The sequence below is a fragment of the Excalfactoria chinensis genome, chromosome 13 (assembly GCF_039878825.1).
Source record: "Excalfactoria chinensis isolate bCotChi1 chromosome 13, bCotChi1.hap2, whole genome shotgun sequence".
Lineage (NCBI taxonomy): Eukaryota > Metazoa > Chordata > Aves > Galliformes > Phasianidae > Excalfactoria > Excalfactoria chinensis.
The window spans coordinates 6,218,967-6,235,415 of NC_092837.1; the positions used below are offsets into that span (position 1 = coordinate 6,218,967).

The 16,449-nt window shown below is 42.0% G+C and overlaps 1 protein-coding gene across 3 annotated transcripts in view; it reads left to right on the forward strand.

The window, feature by feature from the left end:
• The window catches only part of GALNT10 (polypeptide N-acetylgalactosaminyltransferase 10), an 81,530-nt gene that overhangs the window by 48,392 nt on the left and 16,689 nt on the right, over positions 1 to 16,449 (forward strand). For all 3 annotated transcript variants that reach the window (XM_072348461.1, XM_072348462.1, XM_072348463.1), the window contains exons 5-7: positions 11,505 to 11,690; positions 13,528 to 13,711; positions 14,595 to 14,712. In XM_072348461.1, coding sequence (XP_072204562.1) covers positions 11,505 to 11,690; positions 13,528 to 13,711; positions 14,595 to 14,712 — 488 coding nt within the window. The remainder of the gene's footprint in view (positions 1 to 11,504; positions 11,691 to 13,527; positions 13,712 to 14,594; positions 14,713 to 16,449) is intronic.

Genomic DNA, 16,449 nt, shown 5'->3' on the forward strand with positions numbered 1-16,449 from the left:
CTGCATCCTGCTGAGAGCTGCTATAGACCCACAGACTGACCTCAGCTGGTTCAGGGTGCTTCAGAATAGCACCCTTCTGGATAAGTAGAAATCAGAAATACTGTACATACAAAATTATTCTTGATCATAAAAGTGGTTAGCTGTGGCAGTTCTATGTGGATCTGTGGCTTCGCATTTCATTTCTATAACCATTCTTTAGTGTTGAGCTCAGTTAAATGAAGGCTTTTCATATGCTGGCTTGCAGGGTACTAATTATATCCCTCTGAGCTTGTTGTTACCAGAATTGCACTAAGTAAACTAAAATGCTTTTTGTATGTATATCGGCATTCTCCTGGGGACTGTCAGATGTGAAACTTGTTTGATTTTGATTATTTAATTATAGTGCTGTTGAGTAGTGTGTGAGTTCCATTATATCATAGCAATGGGAGGAGGGGAAGAGAAGTTGAAATGCAGGTCAGTTTGTATTGGCTCTAGCCTTTTATTATTGCTAGTGGGCAATGAATACCAGGCAGGCAGTTTGTGATGCTTCAGGGGCTGCTTCAGTGTCTTGGTGAACAATTTGAATCTAAGGTTGTGAGAAATCAAGCTGTTCGTCTCAAGTGTCTGCCTTGTGCAAAATGGGTTGTTGATCTCCCATCTAGTCCTTGCAGCTTGCAAATGTGGAGCTGCCCTTGTCTCTCAATACATGAATGAACAGCCTTCAGCAAAAAGAAGAGATGGCAGAGGGTGGTGAGTTTTCTCATTGCAGGATGCTTGTCTAAATGTTCTCTGATTTGCACCTAATACATATTTAGTAGTTCTCTGCCACAGTAGAACATCAGGTATTACACTACCACTGTGTGAAAGGCTGAAGTCAAACCCTCTTCTCTCATGACTGTTTTGGAGAAGAGATGGAGGCTAGAGTGGGACACTCACAGAAGCACAAAGTAGTTGAGGTTGGAAACAACATCTGGAGATCATCTCACCTGCCTCCCTGCTGCTCAGCTGCAGCAGATTGTTCAAGTTCTTACGTTTGGAAAATCTCCAGGGACAGAGACTCCATAGTCTCTCTGGGTAACCTGTTATACTGTTCAGTCAATCTTACAGTGACTTTGAGGGGGGAAAAAAAAAACAACAAAAAACCACAACCATCAGGTTTGAAATCTTACTGAAGCAGTATCTGTATTTCCTGTCTTCCAGTTTGTGCCCAAGGTCTCCTAGGACTTTTTCTACAAAGCTGCTTTCCATTCCCCTGTCAGCACATGATGTTACTCCTCCCCCTGTGTGAGAACTGCCATTTCTGTTTGTTGAACTCCATGGGCTTGCTCCTTGCAGTTTCTGTAGCCTGTCGAAATTCCTTTGAGCAGTACATCGGCCGTACCTCCCGAGTTTGTATCATCTGCAAAACCTCTCAGGCTTCGTGCAATCCTTTTATTGAGGTCCTGGATGAAGATGTTCAGTGATGTTGAATGAACTGATGGTATTTCATCCATTTGCCCAGTAAGACAATTTGAAAGGCAACACTGAAACCAATCTGCCTTTTTTATAGGTAAGAAAATCTCCAAAATGAGGGAACCCAAATGTAGTGGGAGAGTAGACCTAATAGAATGGGCTGCACAAGCGCATTAAATGCCTCTGTGCCTCAGCTGCCTTCTTGAGTCACTAAAAGGCACAAGAGCGGAGCCTAGCATCTCTGAGAACTGATGACATTGCCTGCATTAGTATGATTATTTGGTACAAACTGACTTTCCTTTAACATAAGACAGTCATGTTTGTACCTTTTCACCCTTTGTAGCAATTGAGAATTTTAAATAATCCGAGTCATCATAAACTCCCTGTGTGCTGGGAGGTGGTGACAAATGCTGACTGTCATTTACAAGAAGCATCTTGCCATGCACTTGGGGTTAGCTGTGTGCAGAAGACGATCTGCACACCACACAGGTGGTTCAGAAGTGCTTTGGATGTATCCTATTTTATGGTTTAGCTTGACACAAATCAGTGGTTGTGACTAAGTGCTTAAATTTCATATGCATCACATTCTACTCTTCAGTTATTTGCATAGTGCCTGACAGCTCGTTCTTACTCATTTTTAAGACTACTTTTGTATAAATGACAGTGTTTTAGAACAAGTGTTGTCCCTTGTTGAAGGATGAGAACCACACATCAGTCATCTCGAAGGCGCGCATTATATGCAAAGCACTGTGTTGATACAGCAGTGAAGTTGAATGTGGCAGCACTGAAAATACTGCAGTCTCCAAACATCAGGATTGCTCTGGAAGTGTTAACTCAGCTCTGGGCTGTCTGCCTCACAGCACTATACGTGTGTACTGTGGCAATGCAGAAAGGCTTAACATCCTCCTTGCGGTAACCAGTCAAAATCTGCTCCTGGGACTGAAAGGCAGTAACAATTTCAGCTGAATTTAATGTGTGTAATGCGGAATGACAATGATGTTTTCAAAATCAACCTTCTGACTCTAGCTTTTAAACAAAGCACCCAACAACTGTATTTTAGGAGGTAGCGCGCACATGTAGACATATTTCATTTTGAGAACATTATCTTTATAAGCAGGATGCATGGGATGTTATTTTCCCTTGGGAAGTCATTAGGGAGGTTCCAGGTTACAGCTTTGCCTTTCTTTCACCGCTGCCCTGTTTCCTTCAGCTGTATTTTGCGAAAACTGTTTAGAAGTCCTGGACGTCTTTGTTCATCCATTTTTAATTTTTCTTTCCCCATCTGTACTTGCTTATTTTTGCTTAGTTGTGGGTTTCATTTCAGCAGGATTTTATGCAATAAGCATTAGAGCTGCAGTTTGACATTGGAAAGACACCACAAGGTGCTGTGAGTCCAGAATGCAGCCCGTGGGCACTGCTTGGTTCTGGAAAGCAGCACAGGACTTCTAGTGCTACCAGTAATGGAGTCCAAGCATTGTTTTCTGTTAGCAGTGCCATCTGTTTTTACCTCTACCAAAGCCTTTGGCTTTGATTGCCTTTTTCCATTCTGTTTGTCCTTTCTACCTGTAGGGTTGGTTGTCTTTCTCTGTTTTGCTGTCCCACGCTCTTCTTTAGCTTGCTTGAAAGTTTACCATTGGGAGTCTGGGAGCTTATCTGTTCCTGGAGTGCCAGAGGCAGGCACAGCCAAATCTCCTTTTTCCCTTTTACAGATAAATCCCTGTGACTTTTTAAATCTCTCCTCATATTGCAGTGCGAGTAGTTCTGGGGGTAGCCACATGGGATAATCTGAATGGAAAAACAATTGTGGGTAAGGCTACTTGGCTGAGCCGCATGCTGGTCTGAAGGGCATAAGTCACTAAGCACAGCATATTGAAAGGAACAGGCAAGGGGTGATTAATGTGTCATTTGGTGCAGCATCAGGTATGTAGCAAATACAACTCTGTTCCATTAACCGTATCCGCCAGGCTTTAATTGAAAGAAATCATGCTCTTAGCATCTGAAATAAAGGAAAGGGTTTAAAACCTGAATTCTTCTTGATCTTTAAATGGAACAGTAAAGGATTTATGCAGCTGAAGAGATTATCTTTTCATCTTTAGGCACATGCATTGTAAAAGTCATTTTTTTCCTCTTAAATGCATGAAAGTGCATCTGGTGAGTACATCTCTGGAATAGTGACTGTACTTAGGGCAAAGTGATGACAGCTTTTCTTACCGAATTTTGAATATGATTCTTTTAAAGCTTTTAACCTTCAAGTATCGAGGGGGAGGCGGGGAACAACAAACTTTTCTTAGGCAACTGATTTTCCACAATCTTTTGTTAAATGTTTCTTTGAAGTTAAGTGGAAGTTGTGATTACCTGTAGTCTCAAACAACTTAGGAAAGGATTGTTTTTGTGAATTAAGTTCTCACCCTTAGCATTCATTGCAAATCATCTCAGATTTGCTTAGGTTTTTAGAACTGCTTTGAAAATGGCTGTCACTTAGAATCTCCCCTTGGGTAAGTGGTGCCAGGTTGGTCCTTATAGGTGTAGAGGCTTGGAAGTCTGAGGGAAAACAAACTTCATTCTTTCACTGGAATAAAAGGTTTATCACAAATCTGCTCAGCTTGTTGCTGACGCTTGTTGTGTGAGCGTGCTCACTTGTCCTGTGGTTTAACACCAGTGCAGAACATCACAGTGCAAGCAGCCCTCTGACTGTGGCCAAGTTCTAAGGCTGTCACTAATACCCATGTGGTTTTTCCAGGTAGAACGTGACTTGAGTTTGTGAATGGCACTCATTGAGATAGCGGCACAAATATTAAAAGCAAAAGAGGATTTGGGCTCCTGGGTGGTTGTCACCCACAGTCTGCATGTCATGTTTGTAACCAAAACTCCCGTGTGAATTAGAGCTACCACTGCAGAGCATTTGTACCATTGCAGTGAGTCTGTAGACTACACAGTGTTGTACTTGATAGTGAGCACCAAGGGGAATGGCATAAAGCCTGGTGCAGATGGCCTGTTTTTGTTAATGAAAAAAAAGAAGAGTAATTTTTATCCTCTACTTGTGGCCATGTATTGTGGCTGTGGGATACATCGGATGGGCGAAGTAACAGCTTTCTTTGGATTCATAGCGAGATGTGGATGGGATTCAGTTTTCTAATTTTTTCCTGTTTGAATAATCATTTTTAATATTAAGCACCATTTCTCTTCTTGTGTGTAACTTCATAAAGGGCTATAAAAAACACTGTGGCGTTCATTAAGCAATGGCTGGAGAGTATTAAAGCATATTCTCTAGAGTTGTAAAGAACTTGAGAGCCCCTTGTAGTTGTTTCCTTGTGCTTTTTAAGTGGCAGCCTAAATTAACTAACTAGTTTACTTTTCATCTTCTTGTATTTATTGCTTTGAGATCAGTTGCTGCTGCTGAAGGATCCTTCTGGAAAGAAGATGAGGTAGATTGAAAGGGTCCAGTTGACTATGACCTCTTTGTGAGCTAATTATTGTGTAGCGAAGGATGTCTGGTAAACTGAAGTTCAGCAAAAATAATTGAGGAACAGGCTTTCCATTACAGCTCATTAAATAAATCCAACTGCGCTGCTCTGTGTTACAAAACCTTGCCTGTGTAGTTTGCTGTTAGCGGAAGTTTGCAGGAAAACAGGTTTAACTTTCTTCTCCTCACCTTGAAGTGTGTCTTGAAGTGTGTGTCCTCATCTGCCGGGAGTCAAAAATACCTAGATGTGTCAGCAGCAGTGCAAATCAGCGTTTTAATGCTTTACAGCTGCTTCTCTACAGGAGTTAATTAGAAATGTGATTCGAACACTCTCTGCCAGTGCTCTTATGTGATGTCTACTATTGGTAATCATGGTTTCTGCTATTGAAGTGTGCATTTCGGGTGGTACTGACAAAGCAGCAGCTCTTCTGATACAGGGACTTTAGTAAAAGGGGAAACTTCTGCACTTTGAGAAAGTTGGAAAATAACGCTTTTGTAATCTAGAAATAGAAGTGGATAATATGAGACTTATTCCTCTTCTCTATAGCTTCAGGTGCAGTGATGTATTTTCAGTGAAGAAACAGTGCATGTGTTCTCTCAGCATCTATTTGTAAGTGTCAGGAGGGCCTTATTAACAGCAAGCTAAGCATATGCAGTGTGGTAGTTCACCACGTTGGGCAGTACCCAAGCAGCATTCCTCTAGCTATCAGTGCTTCCCTCTCCCCTATGTCATCCAGCTGAAATGAATGTGTGAGGTTATTTTCCATTAGGTATTTTAGCTGTGGTATCAGCACAGCTGTGAGAAGCCCTGGATTTGTGCTTCAGGATTTAATAGATATACTGACCCTTCTGGCAGATGTCAACAACTTACTCTAATAGTTGCATTTTGCGCCAATAAAGTAAACAAGAGCATTGGGAACTGATGGAAAAGGGATCTGGAAGAAAAGAGTGAAGTGTTGAGTTTGTAGAATGTACTTCTGTCATGCTGGGGGGTTTGTTACAGCAAGTCAAATATTTGTGTACTTTTTCCCACAGCCATATTGCTAACTTCTTTTGTTTGCCAGAGATTTCATTTGTTGTTCTCTGGCATACAGACTGCAGCGCAAACATTTCGCTTTGTCATTGTTTGTTATTAATGAGTGTTATTGTAGGAATGAAGGGTTATGTTTTTCAATATTCTGTTTGGCTGCAGCCCTGAAGTACAACATTTGTAGGTCTGTGCTATTCATTTTAGCCCTCGTTGTTACCCTTCCTCACAGAGACACCTGAGAGCATTTGGACTCCAAAGGAATACAGTCCTACCAAATCACTGTCAAGTGGGTTGCCCCTTGGACCTAACAGCATCATCTCTAGCAGACAGAAGTGCAGAATAGAGTTTTCTGTGAATTTTGCACTTGCTGGAATCTTTCCTTTTCTGTTGTTTTGCACAGAGCAAATACTTTCAGGCCAAGAACTTTTTCAGATGAATGTTGCTGATAAAGGCAGAGCTGAATCTCTGAGGAGCAGCTGGTTTGTTGTCTTTTGGGTTTGTGTTGTTTTGTTTCTTTTTTTCCTGGCAGAATTCAGTAACTTCTAAGACTTAAATCTCAGCTCTGATTTGTTCCAAAATGTTTCAGCATGCAGTGGCTTAACACTTGCATTAAAAGCCTGCATGCATTTCTCCATCTGATGGCAAGTTGGGTGGGTCATTTTGATATTGGTCATAGGTTTTAGGCCCTAGTTATGATACCTTACTCTGTACATCACTATCCACAGTGAAAGTACACTGACAAGCTGAGCAAGTGTAGAATCTGCTCTAGCACAGCATCCCACTTTCACTCATTCCCTGTTCATCTGTTGTTTGTAGGACTGTGAACCAGTATGAGGTGCATCCACAAGCCTCTGCTGGGAATGTTGTTGCCAATGGTGTGATGGCCTGTCCTAGCGATTTGCAACGTTTTCCTCTGCCCATGTAGTGTTTATCAATTTAGTGAAAGTACATTAGCGCTGAGCAGGAGTGTGGACGTTCCCTTGGGTAAGCAACTAGATAAGGCCAAAGAAGTGGTTTTGATTAAGATTGAGGGCACAGATTCCCCACTTTAAAGGCAGCATTTGGGACAGTAATGCCCTGCCTGCTCGTCACCATGGCTACGTTTATCTTGAGCTGAATATTAAGTGTGCTGCAAAGAGTTCACTCCTGTTTCAGCAGCTACAAATGCTACATAGCCCAAAAATGCAGCTATCTAGTGTGTACGTCAGCAAAATATTCTCTGATGTTAAAAGCAAACAACACAGAAATTAGAGTTACAAAATCACCTCTTTAAATCAAATATAGTCAAAGGAGGAAAAAAAAACCAAACCAACAGCACCTGAGTTCTTTAATTTTGAATCATATTTAATTAAACTGGAAAGAAGAAAAGTAAACTAATAAAAATGGCTGTTTCCCCTGGGAAAGATGTATTAGCAAGTGAGGTGCTACAGCTTCAGCTCTTGTTTCTTTGCCCAGAACTATTTCCCCCAGTGCTGAGCCCCAACACTGATGTAAGAGGGGCTGTGGAGCTGCACGGCTCTGCACAGCTATTTGGCATTTAAGGCAGCCCACCATAGAACTGTAATCAGGCAAGCAACAGATATTAATTTGCTCTCTTCCCGGGCCTTTTCTTCTTTGCTTATAAGAAGATTCTGCTTGGAAGGCTGTGATCAGCTTAATCAGTTGCTATTATTGGGACTGATTTTTCACAATGTAATCTATTAAATGTTTATTATCCTCCCAAACTTCACTGATCAGAGGCTGAAAACATTGAAGGAAAATTAAAACCAGTGTAAGTGCTGCCTGTTTGGATAACAGCACATTTTGCTACTTAAAAGGATTACTCATCTGTACCAAAACAGGGAGAAAAGTTAATTTCAATGATGTAGAGCTTTCTATTCTGGGGGAGGCCTGGTTTGCATGTTGTGATAGATTTGGGAGGAAGTATAATTCATTCTTAAATTGTTAAACAGAACGTTAGGCCCGAGTAGCTAAGAAAAGATGAATGGGCTCATTTGTAATCTTAAATGAGCGCGTCTGCCTGTAGGGGGGTAGGGATGGGATAACCAGTAAACAAATGCCAGGCAAAAAGTTACACTTCTGGTGTTTGGAAACTATCCAGAATAACCTCCAGGAAAGAAGAGCCAGCCCTGTTTGGCTAAAAGGAAGCTCTGCAGATCCTCCAGTTAGTTCTCTCCTCCTGTGCCATGTGCATCCAGTCTGCCCAGTAAGTGATGTGCACAGAGCTGTGTACAGCTGCAGGGTTTGTGGCTGTCTGTTGGGAAGGTGAGCACCCCATATGCAATTGCTTCTAAGCGGGTGCTTTGGGTCTTGGAGTGCGATTTGAGAGAGCAGAAAGAACAGAAAAGAGGTGAGACTTCCTCTGTTAGCTGTGGCAGTGCAGTAGCCTGCAGCTCTACAAAGAAATAGTTTAACTTGAGGGCAAAATGATGTTAAGAGACATAAACTTGAGGACTGTTGAATCATTTCAGTGATGTTTGTGGGACTATAACTGTGGTCCAAGACTAAGCAAGTCAAAATAAACTACAAACCCATTGGTGGTTTTGTACAAGTGTCTATGAAAATGTAACAGCCACCGAGAAGCAAAAGCAGTGTGGAGGACCCAGGCATGATACGTCTCCAATGAGAGGACATATCAAGACATACATCAACTTGTGCTTTGTTTGAACAATTTAATCCCATGGAGCCCAGGACTTCCGTGCCATTTCAGCTGGTCCTATGCTGCAGATATATCAGTTGCCCTTTTTCATATGTGTTTACCCCTCCAAGCTATCAAAAAGAATCCCTGGGCTCCTCTGTCCTTGTCCCCCTTCTTACTGTTGAAGCTTCTCTTCTTTCTCAGCATAGAGTTACATTTACAGTTCAAAATAAAGACAACAATATTTCTTGGCTGATGGCAGTTGAAGTAGTTCTTGACTGGTACTGTTAATGTATACACCGTATATCAAGTTTATTGTAAAGTGTGTTATTAAGCTATCAGCCTAGTTTTTAATCTACAGATAAACTTACTTTCATTTATGTGTTTGGGCTGTATCACTTTGCCCAGAATAGGCACAGCCATTGGATTCCATCCAGCTCACCTAACAACTTTCATTAAAGAAAATTGCTCTCATAATAAAAATTACTCAGTGTGACAAGATGCCATAATACATTTTTTAAAGGCTCATAACATTTTGTAGTAGTTAATGCCACTTGTTTGTTTTGTGAGACTTCCTTTTAAAAGCAAAAAATTGACTTAATTGTGATAGTGTTTGTAAAAGGATGAAGCAAACCTCTTCCATCAGGGCTCACAAAGGCCAGGCTGGGAGAAGAGCAGAGTGCAGGGAGAGAAAGGGGGGAACCTTGTGGGTTTGTTTGTGAAATTGATTGAAAGTCTGTCACGCTCCACTAAGGGGAAGTAGAGATGTTAATAAGCAGATGAGTATTTTCCACTGTTTTGGAGCTGTGGATTTCTTTTTAAGACTTTCCTGTGCCTTGTAGGTCTGGTTTAGAAAAGTACTGTGGGATCTGATCTTGCAAATGCTGCTATGTCTGTGGCTACTGGGAGGGAAACCAACTCGGTCCCAAATCCTCTGTGTGACCATTCCCTTCTTTTATTACAGTGAGCACCAGCAGCCACTCTTTTACTGAACTCATCTTGGGTGGATTTACCCATAGCCATACCTCATAGCTCCAGCTTCACTGGGTTATGCATGAAGTCAGGGCTATTTTTCTCTTTTGTGATAAGCTAACAATGGCAAAGGATGTTCTGTGATGTTAGAGAACAGTGGTGGTGGCCTTTTCTTCTTCTTTTTCTCCCCCTTTTTATTTCTTTCTGCCTTTCAAGTCTACCCACTACCTTGTGAGGAAGACAGCTGCAGTAATAATGGATCTCGTCTCTACAGAAACCTCTTATTTGACAGACCTGTAATTGAGTGGACAAAATTTCGGGTTGCTTTCAAAAATGTATTCAGAAAAGACTTGAAAAGGATGGAGGAAAGGTGTGCCAGCCAGCAAAAAGTACGGCAGGCTATGCAGATTTCGTGGGACAATTAGATATGTCAGGCAAAACAGTCAAATGCATTTGTGAGCAAAAAATCCTGGGGAATTTTAAATAAAGCTTTGAAAAAGGTAAAGAGCTTGCGAGGGGAGCTCCAAAGCAAAGAAGTCGATTTGGGTTATCTTTCACTGAAGGCAGGTGATGATTACTTCAAAGGGAATGTGCAGAACATATGGCAGGCATAGGGATTTTGCCTGTTCTCTTCTCCCAGTAGATAAAACCCTAAAGCAGAGCTTGAGGCTTGGTGGCATTTATTTACCCTTTTGCTCTTTCTGAGGAGCTATTCCAGTACTGGGCTTCCCTGGCACCCCGATGAAGAGTGCTTTCACCCCATCTGCTTTTTCAGCCCCTGCCTTTCCATGCCTGCTTGGAAGCAGAGGAGTGCAACATGCACATCACATGGATAACGTGCTGCACTTCAGCACAGCTCCTGCTGAGTTCCCTGTGGTCAAGGCAAATAAACCTGTGGGGTTATTTGGATGTAAATGATGGCATCCTTTTAGTGTATGAGATTTAAGGTTAGTTAATTGCTTGGATAGAACGGACTGGCTTTTGCTGAAAGAGGCTCATCTCCTTGATCAGCACTTGATGGCAGCAGGTAATACAATGTGTTAATGAAATTCCCTGGCTACAGGGAATGGGCTTTGCTGTCAAGTAAGTCAGAACTTCAGCTGCTGAGATCCGCCCATTAGCGACCAGGCCAGCCTATTTTTAGGATTTTCTTTGGTGTTTCTCTCTTTGATGTGAAGACAGCTGTGTGCCCTCAGCCTTTATGTAGACCAAGCTTTCTATTTCAGCATCTAAACAAGCTGCCCATTGTTTTGATCACTCAGTCATCTTTCTCTGCAGTTTTCCTGTTTGAATTCTTGTTATTCATGGTGACCGCAAGCATCTGCACAATTTCAAACATGGCTCCAGTCCCTATTCAGTAGCATAAATCTTCCTATATTTAAATGCAAATATCTCTGATAAGCATTTTCTGTAGCCATCCAAATAAACAGGGAGGCTGTGCCTACCTTGCAGGGTACCTGGCTGGGATTTTGCTGTTTTTTATTTAAGCATGAGTGGGTGGGCATGTTTTGTGCTCTGAAGAAACCAAACACAATTTAAATGCACTGGGTGCAGTTTTCTCCTAAGAGTGAATTGTTCAGCTTCTCTTCTAGGCTACGTTATGTTTTTCTGCAGAATGCCCGTGACTCCTTGCAGTCTGTTCTGATAGAGTTCTCCTAGAGGTCTGCTGCCTTCTTATTCCTTTTTCCCTTTCTCAGATGCATTCTCTGCTGCTTTCTCTTTTCACCCTGCACTCCTCCATCTTCTTCTCCCAGTTCTTCCTTGTTTTTGTTTTTTTAATTACTTCTAAAGTTTGGGAGCATCCTCAGTAGTTCTGATTATGAAGTTACGTTTAAACCTCAGATTTCAACCAAAGTACGTTTGCTGAGCATTCAGATCCTATTTCCAAAGGCATCCTTTTCTGGTAAAGAAGGGAACTGCACTTCTAAGAATTTACTTGTGAGTGTTTTATTTTCTCATTTTTCATACAGAACACCTGAAGAAACGCCTGGAAGATTATATGGCCCAGTTCCCAAATGTAAGAATCCTCCGAACCAAGAAGAGGGAAGGGCTGATAAGAACTCGGATGCTGGGGGCCTCTGTGGCAATAGGAGATGTTATCACCTTCTTGGATTCCCATTGCGAGGCCAATGTGAACTGGCTGCCACCTCTCTTAGGTAAGCTGGTGGTGTTGTGTTGTACATGGCTAAACTGGTGTAGAGCTGGTGATGTATATTGGTGCTGAATGTATTTTATTTCCACCTGTTGCTGTCTCCTTGCACTGAGAGTAAGCGAACAAAAAGAACGTGAAATATCTTTAAAGGAAGGGGGAAAAAAAACCAACAACACTTCTTAACCACAAATCTGAAGTATTGGCAACTTGCAACCTTAACCACAAGATTTTTTTTGTGTGCTAGGCTGTACAATGGTCCTGTGTAATAAGTTTTCATTAATTAAAGAGCAAAGATCATATTTGTCTTTTATTTCCTCACTAAATTAAACATGAAATAACTTACAGCTTGTTAGAAGAGTAAACTATCAGTTCTCTCAGCAGCTTGCAGGGAGTAATTGCTTTATGCTTCAGAAAAAGGTCTTATGGAGAGTTTGTAAGTAGCTTCCTTTTTTTTCCCCCCCTGTGAAACTCTGTTCAACTTCATAGTCTATAATAAGCCTTACTTCTTTTGAGTAATGGCTGCTGGTATGCATTTATGGAAATGATTAGTCCTTTCCAAGGCAGTGCTTCATCTTTAAGGAGGAGGCATCGCTTTTACAATGTCAGTTCTTTCCAAGGATGACTGACTGCAAGGGCAGTGCCTTCTGTGCCCCTGGCCAGCACCACCCTTAGCCAGGTGCTTCTTGAGGAGGTCTCTGTTTAAGGGGCAAGCACCCTTTTTTGTTTGTTTTTGCAGCACTCAGCTGGGTGGGATGATGCCATCTGTGTGTTTTCTGTGGTCTGTGCCCTCCTTATAGATTCAGTAGGGTTCCCAGTTGTATCTGCTGCTCTACCCACGTTATTTAGCGTGGGTGTCTCGCAGTATCCAGTTCACTTTAGCTGTCAGATACGATGCTGTATGAAAGAAGAAACTTTGCCCTGTGGAGTCCCAAACTCTTTACAACCCCTTTTGCATGTGACCAGTCACAGCTCTCCCTGAGGTTTAACAAAGAAGTCAGACTTGTCAGCAGGACTGTTGGATGATAATAACGTTGCTTTCGCAATAGCGTGTAAAGCACTTGCAGCTTTTCGAGCCCTAGGGAGGGAGGACAGAATTAGTTCAAATGCCATTTAAATGAGAACATGTGTGGTGTGCTATAGTTTTAAAGCATAGTGAGGATTTCTGTTCCACGTGCATTGGAAGCCGAAACACCGTTTGTCGCCTCTGCTCTGAAAGTTAACTTCCAACAGGAGACCTACTTGGTAATAAAGTATTTAAGAAGTTCCAGATGTTTATGCAGGAATTAATCCTGTCGTCTATTATATGATTGGAAGAAAAAGCGGAGGGGAGGAGGTGCGTTACGTTTCTGGAGCCTGCTGAGAGCACTTATGCCATTAGTCTGGATCACTTCCTGCCAGATTCTGGCACAGCAATTAAAACGAGGTGGTACAATGGGTTATTGCCCTCCATTGGAATCAGTGCAGAAAGGGTTCACGTTGAGGTCGCTCGTTAAAATGAGGACCGCTAACGAAGTAATTACAGGATTGTTGTTGTTTTAACCTGGTGGTTGAAGTATCTGTGGTGGTGCAGCTGCGTCTTTCTGTTCTGCCTCAGATTGATGTTCACAATAGGATGAGTGCCTGATGTTTTAATCTGAATAGTTTTAGCTTGGATATCTCAATTATCTCAGAAACACCAGATAAATTGATATAAATTGAAGTACCTGCTCAAAAGGGAATGAAGGGGAGAAAGGGAGAAAAGCTGTATCTGGACAACTGCATATTTTGATGCTCTTTTCTGTACTTTCATGGTCAAAGAACCAACTGGTGCAGGTTTTCTAACATGTTTCTCCAATCTTCAGATCGCATTGCCCGAAACCGCAAGACTATCGTTTGTCCCATGATTGATGTTATTGATCATGACCACTTTGGATATGAGACTCAGGCTGGAGATGCAATGCGAGGTGCTTTTGACTGGGAGATGTATTACAAGAGGATCCCTATTCCTCCTGAGTTACAGAAACTCGATCCCAGTGATCCCTTTGAGTAAGTGACTGAAATGCAGTGTGCTAAGAGCTGGCTGAACGACACAACACCCTGTTACGGGGTTGGTTTACACCTCGATGTACTGGAAGCCAGAAGCTGATTGTGAGCTACTTGCTATTTGGCAGCTGTTTGCTTTGCTGATTTAAAAGAAACGCATTGTGTAGTAGCCGTGAACACTCTCCTTTTCATTGCTATTTTTTGCCACCTTAATTCCAGCAGAAGTTAACATTTCATTTGAAACTGTAATGTATAACATTTAATGCGGTCATTTATTACCGAGATCTTTCAAACATAACTTAGTATCCCTACTGCTCTGCCAAAAACAACAAACTGGTGGCAGCTTATATGTCATTCCCAGGTGGGGGGAGAAGAAAACCTAGCAGAATAATTACAGCAATTTTGATGATTGCAGTGCATTGCAGAAGTAAATCTGTGATCAAGTTATGTTCTGCTGTTGCTGTGCTTGCCAATGTTGAGACAGTTCTGCTGTCCTTTTTACTTCTGCAGCAAAAAAAAACCCCACAAACACCTTTTGAGGCCATTCTCAATGACTTGATCGTATTACTGAGACAGAGAACACCACAAACGCTGCATGTGGGTTCCTCTGGGAGAGGTTCTGTCCTGTCACTTAATGGTGAACTCTTTCTGTTTGGAGGAGGCATTTATTGGTTCTGAAAGGAGCCTAGTCTAGTCCTCCACTTGCAACTGGGAAGTTAATAGCTAATGCAAAAACAACTGCTTGTTCCTAAAGGACTGCAAATGCACCATGAGCACGGGGTGATGGAAAGAATATTCATGAAATCTTGCTTTGTTTTTTAAATGTTTAGCTGGAGATCTGTGTCTTTGAATATGTTTGTAATATGGAGTCTGGTTTTTCCTTAAGGTCTCCTGTAATGGCTGGAGGACTGTTTGCAGTCGATAGAAAGTGGTTCTGGGAGCTGGGAGGGTATGATGCAGGTCTGGAGATATGGGGAGGAGAGCAGTATGAAATATCCTTTAAGGTGAGCTATGTTCTCTGGAAATTCCTTTTGTTTTGAAAAGTAAGAACTGTTCTGAGGCTCAGAATGTGAATGTTCTATCTTGTCCTTGCTTTTGCGTGCAACTAAAGGTGAAAGAGCTGGGAGTAAGTAAGATAGTGTGCAGAAGAGACAGCGATGATGACACCAGTCATTTGTGAGGGTCAGTTTTGGAGCATTAGCTGAGGTGCCCCTGCTCTGTGGTCACATCTTCAGATGTTCTTCCCAGCAAGGGTAAGTCAGCTTGTGTGGAGCTATCTGTTACTGGTAGGCTTTTTGCACTCGCTCTAGCAAGAAGATGAAATGCTCTCCTTGATTGAAAGAGATCCAAGCATCTCATTGTCTTCCTGGTCCACTGCCTCCATCCTGAGGTTGAGTTCCCAGAGCTGAGAGTAGCTTACTGTCTGTAGTCAATCCATCTGACTCCTGGCTGCAAGGAACGGAGCCTATTAATTACTCTGGGAGAAATCCTCAGCAATTGCAATAATAACACTTCTGCTGGCAACAGCTTCATATCATTACCTGTCTATCTTAAGGACAGTTCTATTACTGATTGTCCAAACTGTTTTGCTTGAGGGCTCTGAAATAAGTTAGCCAGGTAACCAGTAGTGTACACTAATGGCAGTGAGCCACTATGACCCACAAAGGCCACTGTTACCCATGTTATCTTGGAGTCTGACACTCTGAACTACATGTAGGGAGCCCACCTGGGATGCCCCAGATCACCAAAGGCACGTACGTGGCTGTTCTTCTCTTCAGTGGTTGGAATCCTTCCCGTAGCCTGTAGAGGATTAAGTAAAGATTTTCACATTAAACTCTGTTGGGCCACTGTGTGGTTCCTCTTTCAGCAGTTGAGTATATAAACTTGTAATTGAATGAATGCCACTGAACTAAGGTAGTTGGCCTTGGTATGGGGCCAGAAGACAGGAGCAATGATAGCACAGCGTGCAGTTTAGTTTCAGCAGCTGAAATTCCTCATCTGTCTCCCTGACAAACAGGCATGGGTGATCTCTAACAAAATGAGATTCTTAGATCTCAGTGCCTCTGTGCAATTCAAAGGCATATTAAATTATATTCAGCAAACCATATTACTATGCGTATGTACCATGTATTACCATGCAGCAAAGTTTTTTCTTCCATTGTTTGCTCACAGAATTCAGTGGTAAAGCCATGGAGGAGGTCCCTTGTCCTATGTAACAGCAGCAGAAAGAGGGGAGTGACTCCATCTTTGGGGATGTCATTCCAGCTGGAGCTATTTATGCTTTGTGTTGCATGTAATGAAATAGTTTAACGATGTCATTCTCTGCAGGAGGGGTAGTGACAGTATTCAGCCTCTTTTCCTTGGCCCTTTTGGAAAATGCTGGTTTCCAAGAGTGATGACAGCAGCAGGGCAAGCCTTTTGTCTCTGATGCCACAGCAGACAGCCGTGCTGCTTGATCTGCAGGAAATAAGACTGCTTCATTCATCTGTTTGCTTATCCTCTCTGAAACACGCTGTGTTTTATTTCAGTCCAGAGACGGTAATTTATGGAAGGATAAATTTGCTTTAATTAATCTCTGCAAAGACCCCTCTTTTTTTCTTTCATTGTGCAACAGAAAAATGAAGTTTTAGCTGAAAGAGGCTCAGTGTATCTTCAGAAATTAAGATAAATTGATACATTCATCTGTGGCTGATAGATTTAATAATTCTGCTGGAATTGCAAGAATAGAAGGTTTGTTCATA